This window comes from Paroedura picta, chromosome 5, assembly GCF_049243985.1.
Source record: "Paroedura picta isolate Pp20150507F chromosome 5, Ppicta_v3.0, whole genome shotgun sequence".
Lineage (NCBI taxonomy): Eukaryota > Metazoa > Chordata > Lepidosauria > Squamata > Gekkonidae > Paroedura > Paroedura picta.
In genome coordinates, this window is record NC_135373.1 from 110,994,852 (window position 1) to 111,006,820 (window position 11,969).

General features: G+C 47.6%; 1 protein-coding gene across 1 annotated transcript; it reads right to left on the minus strand.

The window, feature by feature from the left end:
* Positions 1 to 337: 337 nt before the first annotated feature.
* Positions 338 to 3,982, minus strand: LOC143838511 (uncharacterized). Its single transcript, XM_077339897.1, has 4 exons — positions 2,002 to 3,982; positions 1,449 to 1,532; positions 1,186 to 1,269; positions 338 to 906 (listed from the first exon to the last, which is right to left on the minus strand). The coding sequence occupies exons 1-4, from the start codon at positions 2,621 to 2,623 to the stop codon at positions 407 to 409; spliced, it is 1,290 nt and encodes a 429-aa protein (XP_077196012.1). The 5' UTR covers positions 2,624 to 3,982; the 3' UTR covers positions 338 to 406.
* Between the last annotated feature and the right edge of the window lie 7,987 nt (positions 3,983 to 11,969).

The window sequence follows — 11,969 nt, forward strand, 5'->3', positions numbered from 1 at the left end:
TGTTTTTCCCCTGTTAAATGTATACCTTTGTTAAAAAAAATAGGTTTTCCAGGGGGGTGGGGGGTGGTGGTGCTGGTGGGGCTCCAAGTTTCATTCCCTAATGTTTTTCCCCTGTTAAAATGTTGTTTAAAATAAAATGTTATTGCAAATTTTATAACAAGACTCCAGTGTGACTTCTTAAACTCGCACATATTTAACCCCACACCACACTCCTAAAACTCCTTGAACTAACACCCCTCCAACCTCCAACCCACACAGCAGTACCACAATATACACAATCACTAGAGAGGCCGCTTTCAGCCTTGCAGATTCTACAGTAGGGTACACAGAGACAGAGTCAAAAATATAAACTTTATTCAACAAACAACAAAACACAGATAACATGAAATAGAAAAAGTGGGCAAAACTAGGAGGGGGAGTACTTGTCTGCTGGTTTAATTTTTCTCTTTCCGAGAATAGTCCTCCTTCTTGTTTGGGTGGAGGCATTCTGAGAGGGAGTTGGTGGGGTGGGTGCTGGAAGTGGTGGTGTTGGTGTGGGTGGTGGTGGGGGGGCGATTTGTGGAGGGTAGGCCCTTTCCATGACCGCTACTGCCCTCTCCATGAGTCTCCTTATCAGTCGCACCTCCTCCACGCCTTCGCGTAGGATTTGGTTTGTCTCTCTAAGGACTGCCCTCAATTTTCTCCCCTCCTGGGCAATGAGTGTGAGCATGGCTTGGTCAGCGGCCGCGGCACGCCGTGACTCCTCATAGCAGTGCTCAAGGAGCCTCTCTCCCACGCTTGTCAAGACTGAGACGCGCCTCAGCCTGCCGCGTTCCCTCGTAAGCCTCTCCTCTGCTGGGAGCGCACCTCTAGGTGGTGGGCTGCCTGGAGGCAGGGGTGGTTCCTCCTCCTCATCTGAAAGAACCTCTGTTGGCAAAAAATGAGAAACAAAACTGTTAGTAACATCAAAAAAGTCAAAACACACCATGGTGGACATGGTGTCCTTTTTTGTCCCCGTGTTTTCCTGCCAAGAATTTAAACAATCCCCGGTGAGCACATGGCCATTGTTTGTTTGCCCATGTTGTGCTTTTACTTTTGCCTACTTTCACAGCAGGACTCTCAACAATTAAAAGGGAGCACATGGTTAGTGCCTAGCGACATTGTCCTGCAGCTATGGCTCGAAAGGAACAGGTCATGCACGCTCACCATCTTGAATCTGTATCCGCCTGCGCCGGGCAGGAGGTCCAAGCACCCCAGGCTGTTCCTCCTCCTGTGTTCCGGGTATGAAATCTGCAAAAAAAGGAAAAAAAAAAGATCTAGGACCAAAGGGTGGCAAAGCCAGCTTCAAAGCCTACACCAGCAACGCAGAGGGACTCTCTTCTTTCTCTTAGCAGTGCTGCTGCCCTGCACAAACAGAAAAGCACAAAGCAGTTAAAACAGCCCCCCCCCCTATTTTTACTAATACTTACCAATGTTAGTTGATGCCCCCGAATCACTATCCACGTCAGGTGCTGCTGGAGACTCTAGGGGCCCCGTCCCTGGCAACTGTGTCTCTGTGGACAAGAGCAGAAAATAGTGAAAAATGAGCAAGCATACACCATGAACCACAAAGCAAGCTCCCAAAGTAGTGAGCCAAAGTACTGCAGAAGGCCTATGGGCGAGGCATGCAGCAAATATTTTGGGGCTGTGGGTTAAACATGACCGTTTAAAATACTAACCACATCAAGCACTCCACAGCCAACCATCTTATTAAATCTTTTAAAAATTAAAATTAAATTATAACATTAAAACCGTTTCAAATAGTAACCACAGCAAGCACTCCACAGCCTACCTTCTTTTAAAATCTTTTAAAAATTAAATTATAAAATTATAAAATTAAAACCGTTTCAAATAGTAACCACAGCAAGCACTCCACAGCCTACCATCTTATGCGTTGCAACGAACACACGAGAAAACGATGCCCAAACGTCAGAACACACATTTGCTCAAAAGGAAATATAAAATAAAAAGAAAATCACTTACCGGAGGCAAGGGGCGTTTGCTCAGGAGCCTCCTCTGGCTCCCCAGGAGCGATGGCGATCAGGTCCAGCGTTACCGATTCCGCGGCTCGTTGCTGGACGGGGGGTGGAGGGCGAAAGCTGGACGAGGTTCCCTCGCCGGGATCCTCCTCAGCGGGTGGTTCCTCGACCGGGGCAGCCGGCTTCCGAACCACCTTAAGGCTCCGGCCGACGCGCTTCGGCCTGCCGGATCCTTCCCCGTCCCCGTACAGCTGGCGCTGCTCCTCGAAGTAGGGGCAGGTAACCTTTTCGTTGCCGGAACCCTTATTATGGTTCACGGCACGCATGTACTCTGCCCTCATTGTCTTGGTCTTCGACCGGCATTCAAGGCCGGTCCTGTTGTGGCCCAGGGCGCGCATCTTAATAGCCACTTGTTCAAAAACCTCCCTATTCCTGTGGGAGGACTGGAACGCGTCCTGGATTTTCTCCTCCGAGAAAATCCCGATCAGGTCCCTGATCTCCGCGTCCCTCCAAGTAGGGCCACGGCCGGTTGCAGGGACGGACGAGGCTTGAGAAGACGATTCCATGTTGCTTTCGCTAGTAGCTGAGCAAAATGGTGGTGGGAGGTGCAGGGTGCAACGGATCATATACCTTCCCGCACACAAAGACAAAGGGACTAGCCGGCTCCTGATTGGTGGAGGGCAGCAGGGGACACGCACATTGGCCACATCAGGTCACATGTCACGTTCAAAACTCCTCGCGCGGGAACAGGATCTGCTCCTAATGGCCAGATTGGCGCCCTTGTTGTTTGACTTAACGCATGCGCGTATTCGTTTACACGCGAGAAGAGCAGTTTGAACATGCAGCGGGAGCCATTTTAGGAAAATGTCCGCCATTACACAAACGCATGCCGGTGTTCAACCGAGAGCAAGTGCGGCAGTACTCGGCAGTTCCCCAATAATATTCACCAGCCACAGCATAAATCAACCAAACATGACATGTTACTGGCGTACGTTCGTTGGCACGCTCAGAGGAATGTTTTTTAAAATGAACGGGGGACGGCGACTCCGCTTGCCGGAGGTCTAGCCGCCAATGGAAGGGGTTGTCCGCACCCAAGCACAAGCACGCACCGGGAACCACACAAAGACCCACTACACATAAGCCGCCCCTCATGATATCACCACGAATCATGTCTATTGAACCCCTGTAAGCTAAGCAGGAGACTGCGAGCGGCGACCGTTCGTTGGCACGCTCAGAGGAAAATTTTTTAAAATGAACGGGGGACGGCAACTCCGCTTGCCGGAGGTCTAGCCGCCAATGGAAGGGGTTGTCCGCACCCAAGCACAAGCACGCACCGGGAACCACACAAAGACCCACTACACATAAGCCGCCCCTCATGATATCACCACGAATCATGTCTATTGAACCCCTCTAAGCTAAGCAGGAGACTGCGAGCGGCGAACGTTCGTTGGCACGCTCAGAGGAAAATTTTTTAAAATGCTCCCTGTACGTTGACTCCGCTAGGACTGGCCGATGGTAGACGGGGTTTTAAGCTTTGGGCAAATTTTGGGAACGTGACGGTGTGTGCCACTGTGCTTGTGAAAAACTCTTGTGGTGTCCGGGCAGAATTTCCGAAAGTGATCGTGCTTGAAAGCCAGTCGCTGTCCCGTTGCCTCGTAGATCCCCGCTCGCTCGGAGAAAAAAAAAATGGCGAACAGTTCGCCGGAAGTTTGGAGGACAGGCTCGGGAGGAGGGACTTTGAAGAACCCGCAACAATGGTAACGCACAGGTCTTTAGCGCTAGTGTTGCAGATTGGTTGCAGGAGTGTATCGCTATCCGGAGGGTGAATCCAGTTTTCTGGATTCCCCTAGAAGCGCTACAACGAAGCGCTTTTGGCGGTTCGGTTTCAGGATTGTTGCAGATTGTTTACGACGTCGTGCGTTATGGCAAATTAGTAGCGTTTTCAATCAGCTACCATTGTGCTATTTTTAAGCCGTGGGAAATGCCCCTCAGTTTCTCAATTCGATTCCTCCAGGAGCCTGGGAGGATAGCGAAATAATGCGCCAGACCCTGAGAATCAAATTTCTCTTCATCCCCTTGGTGTCCCTGACCTCACTAGGTACTTATTGCTCTAAATTAATCTTGTCAATCAGGGAAGCCTCTCTGTCTCCCATGGGACAAGAAAGATAGCAGGGATTTGGCAGAGGCTGTTATATCAGTGGCACTTTCAGGCATCTGTATCCTAATCAAAGAGGAGGCCTAGTTCAGACTTCATAACATCTGCTGGGACTTTAGCAACATCTGGTTCCAGCTGGAGAAGGGTAAGTCAAAATGGTCAGATATGATTAGTGAGATCCAAGTGTGAGATGAAAATCCAGATTTCAATTTGCCACAAAACTCCATTTGCCATTCTAGTTGAATGACCATAGGTGCCTTGAAATAATTTCAGAACTTAGTGTTATGCTAACTGTTGTGTCTGTGGATGCAAAGATTAGATCCCTAATCTTGGGCTTGGGGGCGGAGACTGGGATGCTGAACCCTAGCTAAGGTTTTGCTGGTCTCAGACTTGCTGCTACTCAGTGGACTAATCACGGGCCTCTGTTAAAAGCCAATGGTATGTCTTGTTGGAAGGCTCAAGAATGTATATAAAATCACAGAGTTGTATTTAGAATCATAGAGTTGGAAGGGGCCATACAGGCCATCTAGTCCGACCCCCCCTGCTCAATGCAGGATCAGCCCAAAGCATCCAGGATAAGTATTTGTCCAGCTGCTGCTTGAAGGGGGGAAGCTCACCACCTCTTTAGGCAGTCGATTACACCGCTGAACTACTGTCACTGTGAAAAAAAAAATCTCTTGATATCTAGCCAATATTGTTCTCCATGTAGGTTAAACGCATTACTGTGAGTCCTCTCCTCTGCTGCCAACAGGAACCTTTCCCTGCCCTCCTCCAATACTTAAAGAGAGCAAATCATGTCCCCTCTCCACCTCCTCTTCTCCAGGCTGAACATTCCCAAGCCCTTCAGCCTTTCCTTGCCCTGGATCATCCTCGATGCTCTCCTCTGCACCCTCTCAATTTTGTCCACATCCTTTTTGAAGGGAGGCCTCCAAAACTGCACAAATTACTCCAGGTGGGATCTGACTAATGCAGTCAATAAATTCCACAGTTCTAGTTGTCGTTGTTCAGTGTTTCCTTGTTCTAGTAAAGTTGTCGGTTGTTGGAGCTGAGTGTTCATGTCTTACTGAACCCACAGATTTAATATTAACCTTATGTTCCATTCCCCCCCTCCCACAAAGCATCTGCATCGAGTAGATAACTACCCATATTTAGGCAACAAGAACAGAGCCATGTAGCTATACCACAGCAATTACACCAGCTGGGATCACAAATGCCACCTAAGATTCTGCCCTGCAAGGGATTAGTGCTGCAGAATTGTCCCATTTTACTGGCGTCTTGAGGAGAAAAGCATTAATCTAATTTTAATTTTGATTCCAGCTGAAAGTATCTTTGTTCCCTAAGAATGCATTTAAATAGGGGTGGGGGCTTAATATCTCTTATTACCTGGTTTGTAATAAGAGCCTCAATTCTTCTCAAGTGACAAACACAGAACAATCATTTCTACATCAATACAGCTTCTCCAGCACTGATTTCTGGGAGGGTTGCCTCGGCCATGTCTTCCGAACTGCCTTGCTGAATCTCTGGGAGGGTTCAGCAGCATGCACTTTTCTCATGGCAGCTGTGGGCAGAGTTTTAATAGTCAAAGAGGAGCTGAGCACCACGATGCTTAAAAGACTGAAACATTTTTCAGGCTTCAAGAACCCCCAGAAGTGGTGCAATTGTGCAGAATATGGTTGGGAAACATAGCTGTGTAGATGCCCACCCAGAGCCCTGCCCCTTTCCACTCCCTCCAGGCCATTTTGGAAAGGGTAGGTGGGCCAACACGACCATATATGGTCATATCACTCGATAAATGCTTACCAAATTAAAAATATATCTAAATAATTAACTAACTCCCACCCATGTAGGAAACCTTTTCCAAGTTCATCAAGAAACACCAGGGTTTCATGAAACCCTGCAGAAGGGTGTAGAAATCCTGCCTCTCCAGTTAGATGAGTAAACCTTTGCTTCTTTGTGTCTCTCTACATTCTGTGCTTGGACCATAAGGACCATAAGGTCCATCAAAGAATTGAGGCTTTTGAACTCTGGTCCTGGAGAAGACTCTTGCGAGTCCCTTGGACTGCAAGGCGAACAAACCGGTCACTCCTAGAGGAGATCAGCCCTGCCTGCTCCTTAGAAGGCCAGATCCGGAAAATGAAACTCAAATACTTTGGCCACCTCATGAGAAGGAAGGACTCCCTGGAGAAGAGCCTAATGCTGGGAGCGACTGAGGGCAAAAGAAGAAGGGAACGACAGAGAATGAGGTGTCTGGATGGAGTCTCTGAAGCAGTCGGTGGGAACTTAAATGGACTCCGGGGAATGGTAGAGGACGGAAGGCCTGGAGGATCATTGTCCATGGGGTCACGAGTGGTCGGACATGACTTTGCACCTAACAACAACAACACATTCTGTGCTTTGACTAGAAATCAGGGCTACGTGGCTCTGTTGTCATCAGACACATTTCTAGGACACTGAGCCTTTTGAGAGATACGTCCCTCCAAGGTTTTGCAAGAAGATAAGCTAATATTGGATTTACTGGTTAAGACTCACCTCCTGTAAAGCCAAGGCCTTTAGTCCTTCAGCAAACTCCCTGAAGAACCAAAAGGAAGCTTAACTAAGCAGCGCAGTCTTCTTCGGAGGTTAGGACTGTGAAGCGTCTGCAGCCGATCAGAGTGTTGCTGCCTTGCTGTTAAGTGCCTTTGGCTATATTAAACGGCATATGAGAGCTTAGAGAGAATTAGAAGTCCTTCCCCAGAAACTTACACTTAAGCCCTTGATTATTATATTGTGCTGCCGGTTTCTTTTGACAGCAATTCATTTTGCTTTTATTTCAGTTCATTTATTATGTCCCAGTGCTTAGAATCCCTGTCCACCGGATTGCAAATGAGATTTCTATATAACCACATGTGACACCCCCCCCTTCTCTTTACCATTTCCACTCAGAGCCCCCTTTGGCCTCTCTGTTCAGTGCCTAGGTAGGTTCGGAAAGAGGTCCCCAATCTTTTTGATCCGGTGGGCATACTTGGAATTCTGACACAGCTTGGAATTCTTACACAGCCTGGCGGGTGCAGTCACAAAATGGCCGCCGCAGGAGGCGGAGCCAATCTGCAGAGCCAATGAAATCTCCAGTGGACAATCAGAAGCCTTGCTAGACAAAGTCCCAACTGGCTCCACCCACTTGGCAGGTACCAGGGAATATTTCATTGGGTGCCCTGGGGCAGCACATTGGAGACCCCTGGTTTGAGAAAAAAATTGCCACCCATCATTGTTTCTATTTATTTCAAGGGGGGGGGCATCAATTGAAGTTAGATTACTACTGCTCCTGCAAAACCCAATGACTGTTCACTGCTCCATGCAGTGGATTAGAGGATGCTTCAGAAGAACCCAAGGGGCATAATCTTTGCGTCCACATAGAGTATCTATTTGGTAAATAGCTGACGCAATCAAAATTGAAGAAGGACTCACAGGTGCAATAGGTTTAGGGACCCCCAGGCTTTTGGTATTTACATCCAAACTTTCTTCCCAAGTAGCTCATGGTGGCTTCTACAGAGTTTCTAGCACTCTCATCCAGGAATTGGCCATATCCTGTATGTGGTCATTTTGATGGAGGGGCATTTTTTTTTTTTGGCTTCCTTGTGGCAAATTATTCACATTAAATAAAAGCAATTTGTAAATATCTTTTGCACTAGGTATAAACTGTACATCCCTGTTGCATCAGTGGCTTGATGTAGGCCACAGAATTGGGAATCCCAGCAATGAAAATGGACAAAGCGAAATATTCACAGTGTGCAAGAACAACAATAGAGCAGAAAGAAACATATTTGAGCATCCCTATTTTGAATCAAACGCAATGTATTTTGATGCTATGATACAATGACTAGATTGGTATGATGAATATGCTAGCTTATATGTCATGGATGCAGCACAAAAACTCCTTGCTTGATATGCTTTTGGGGAAGGGGAGGCAATGACTTGAACTCTACACAAGTGGCAGCAATGTGTCACTCAGCACAAATGAGACTAGCTGCTATTTTTAATGCCAGCCACCGATGATTTCATCTAGGTTAATGTACTCATGAAAAGAGGTTCTTAGTCAGAGCAGCCCATCAAAATCACCTGCTAGGTTTTCCATCTCTGTCTGCCTATGTCCCCTAAAGAGTGTTGCACTTTAAATTCTAAATGGTTGGTAGTCCCTGTACCCAAGGAAGTACGTCTGGCCTCAACCAGAGCCAGGATGTTCTCAGTAGAATGAGCTCCCCAAGGAGATCCAGACTCTGTTTTGCAGGGCCAGGACGATGGAGCTCTTCCACCAAGTTTTTGTTTGGGGCCAGTGATTAGTAACATGAAATGCACCTCCCCTGAGAAAACCCCCCACAATGAATTCTATAAGGAGGCAGGTTACAGTAGATGAGCGATTGGGATGTGAGTGTCCTGCATAGTGCAGGGGGTTGGACTAGATGACCCATGAGGTCCCTTCCAACTCTATGATTCTATTCTTTCTGAATAGTTAGAACCTTTCTTGATAGTACTGTGGATGGTAGGAAGGGAAGCCAGAGCACACATCTTGTCTGATCAAACCCTTTCAAGTCTGACCCCAGCAAAATGGAGTGAGGCAAGGTGGAAGAAGAGTTACTTTGTGCAGCATTTTGTCACCCTCCTCAGACACCTTCATAACATTGCTAGGTTGTAATAACAATAATGCCTGCTCAAAGGCTTGCCAACTAAAAATACAAAGAAGCGGGAAGGAAGGGACGAAGTAGAGGATGGGCATCAATTTGGTGCGTATCAAACTCAAGCCAGCATTTCTAATCAGTTGTGACTTTTTTTGAGAAAGGTGTTTCTCTTTTCACCTGAGAAAGAGGAGGGTGTAAGCTTCCAATGGATGTTGGACCTCTGGCTGTTGGCAGAGGCCAGAAGAAAAGGCCTCTGCCGTTTCCAGGGATCACAGCTGGATGGGGCCAGGTTGTCGATCTGTTTACCTGGGCTACAATACTTCTGAGCTGGAATGGCTCCTTGCTGAACTTCGTTGCTCCCTTTTCATGGGAGCTTGTTCTCAAAAAAATAGTTATGTCAATGCCATTCCAGGCCCTATTCTTTTCTTTTTAACTCCATACAAAGGAGAGCTCCAACGAGGCTGAATGTCCTGTTCTGCCATTTGAACTGCCAGGTTCCTGTGCAGTCTATTAAGTCTGGCAGGCCGAACTCATCAAAGGTATAATTTCGTACTTATCTCTGTGCAGTAAATGCCGGATGGGTGATGATGAAGCTTGTTCTTAAGAATCCCTATTTACTTTCTAGCGGAGCAGAAGTCAGGCCTGCACCACGCATGCCAACTCCTTTGGAATAACAAAACAGCACAACAATTCTAGAAGAGTTACGTCTCATAAGAGAACACTTGGAAGTTCATCAACCTGACAGTTGACCTCTTCAGGCCTGGTTTAAGGGTTCACAGAGCCTGTAGCACCCGAGCCAGTTTGGGGATTCATGGGGCCTTAGCAACTGGTGCTATCACTTGTGCTGCACAAGGAAGAGCAGGGCCCCCTTTCTGGGGATAGTTGGAACTTTGGAAGCAGGCATATGGCTGAGGCCCGGGCGGGTCCCGGCATTCCGAACAAGGATCCCCCCAAAAGCTTACCAGCTACTGGCTCAGCTCCCCATCTCATTGGGAAATAACATACCCACTAGGCTGAACAAGATAGGATGAGATGGGTGCCTATTGCTGCCTGTTATTTCCTAAATTGGGAAGTTGTATAGGGTAGTCTTTGGCCAAGGAGGTCAACTGCTGCTGCTTGAGACCCTGCGCCGCTTGCTTTCCTGCCGGTGCCCCTGACTTCCTGCCATCTGCTGGGGGGCGCTGCCAGCAGCAGCTGCACAGTGCCACGCCAAGGGGGAGCCCCAGCCATGGTGGCCGCTGGAGAGCACCAAAGGTGAGCCAGCGGCAGAGTGGCAGGGCAGCCCCCGAGGCAGCAGCTGGGGAGGAGGACGAGGAGGAGCCGCAGCCTGGTACTGACTGATCCCCGCACCGGTACCGGTCCCCGGACCGGGGGTTGGGGACCACTGGTATACGGTATGTTTTATTGGATTATGTTTTTATTGTTGTGATGTAAACCACCGCAATCCCATTTGGGGAGCGGCGGTCTATACGTCGAAATACAATAAATAAGCAACTGACAGCTTCACTTGGCTGAAGACATTACTGGTATTATCCTGAACTTAAATATCCTTAGTATAAAAAAGAAAACAACCTAAATATTTTTGTCCCGATCTCTAAGGCAGCCTTTCTCAACTTTTTTTACTGTTGAGAAACCCCTGAAATATTCTTCAAGTTTTGAGAACTCCCAGAAGTGGTGAAATAGTGCACAATATGCAGCTGTGTACATGCCCACCTGGGGCCCCTCCCCTTTCCATTTTGAGAGAGGTAGCAGGTTGACATGACCATATGTGGTCATATCAGCCAATAAATGTTTAACAAATTAAAAAAAATTAACTCCTACCCATTCAGGAAACCCTCCAGGGCCATCAAGAAATCCCAGGGTTTCACAAAACTCTGGTTGAGAAAGCCTGATCTACAGGGATCGTCACACTTTTATGGCTTGGGGTCTGCATGCCTGCAAGGTAACGATGTGAATGCTCAATTACTAACAGAGCATGTGATATTGCCCTTTTTTTGTTCTTGTGGTCTGCAAGTCATAAGTATGAAGATCCACTCTAACAATCAGTGTGAGAGCTCCCTAACACCGTGGCTCTCAGCCTAGGAGTCAGGACCCCTTTGGGGGTCGAATAACCCTTTTACAGGGGTCATGGCAGGGCAAGCAGCTTGGCCAGAGATAGAGCATTGGTCCATCTGGAGCAGCGGGAAAGAGCGAGATTGGCATGGATCAATGGACCTTCACGCCATTGGTCAGTTTCGGTTCAATTTCTGCGAAAGAACACTTGCCTAATTTTATGGTTGGGGGTCACCACCACATGAGGAACAGTATTAAAGGGTCATGGCATTAGGAAGGTTGAGAACCACTGACCTAACCATTCAGCACTGTAGGGCAGGTATCATATACTTCACATGCTACAAGGATACACTGCTTCAGAATCTCTTGTGTTCCTTTTGCAAGACTCTTGGCTCACAGGAGATGCGTATCAAGTACACTAATTTCATATCTCTGCCACACCCTTGCTTTCGACCGGCAGCAGGGGTGGACGACGGCTGCAGTGCCTATCTCTCATTGTCCTTTGCTGTCTCTCCAGTCCAGCTTCGAGTCCTCTAAAGCAGGGGTAGTCAAACTGCGGCCCTCCAGATGTCCATGGACTACAATTCCCAGGAGCCCCCTGCCAGCGAATGCTGGCAAGGGCTCCTGGGAATTGTAGTCCATGGACATCTGGAGGGCCGCAGTTTGACTACCCCTGCTCTAAAGGCTTGAGGCTGCACTCACTAAATTGGTATTAAACCCCATACAAAGAATTGCACAATCCTTTCATTTGTCAGTGACCTTTGCAGCAAGTGGAGTCTGATGCCTATTTGCCAATAATCTTTTGTTAGGATAAGCTTGTCCGCTAATACAAACTGTCTAACAAGAAGACCGAATTGTTTTGCCACCGTTTTCTCATTACCGGTTTTTCCTATTTTAAGTGCGCGAGAAGAAACTGGCCTGGCATTCATTCACTCTGTTACACAGGTAGAAAATTGCCTTTTCGTTCACAGTACTTGGGTTTCAGGTAGCAAATTTTCTTCCCCGTATGGACAATTCCAATCATAAAATGTAACATCTACTATAGCGATGCCATAATAACACAATGGTTTTGCTTCTCGAAAATGATATGGATTCCCTGAAAAAGAGCATGAC

Coding starts and splice junctions, on each gene's coding strand:
- LOC143838511 (XM_077339897.1), bottom strand. CDS start 2,623: ATGATCCGTTGCACCCTGCACCTCCCACCACCATTTTGCTCAGCTACT. Junction 1,533..2,001: donor GCAAACGCCCCTTGCCTCCG/GTAAGTGATTTT, acceptor TCTTGTCCACAG/AGACACAGTTGCCAGGGACG. Junction 1,270..1,448: donor GGGGGCATCAACTAACATTG/GTAAGTATTAGT, acceptor CTTTTTTTGCAG/ATTTCATACCCGGAACACAG.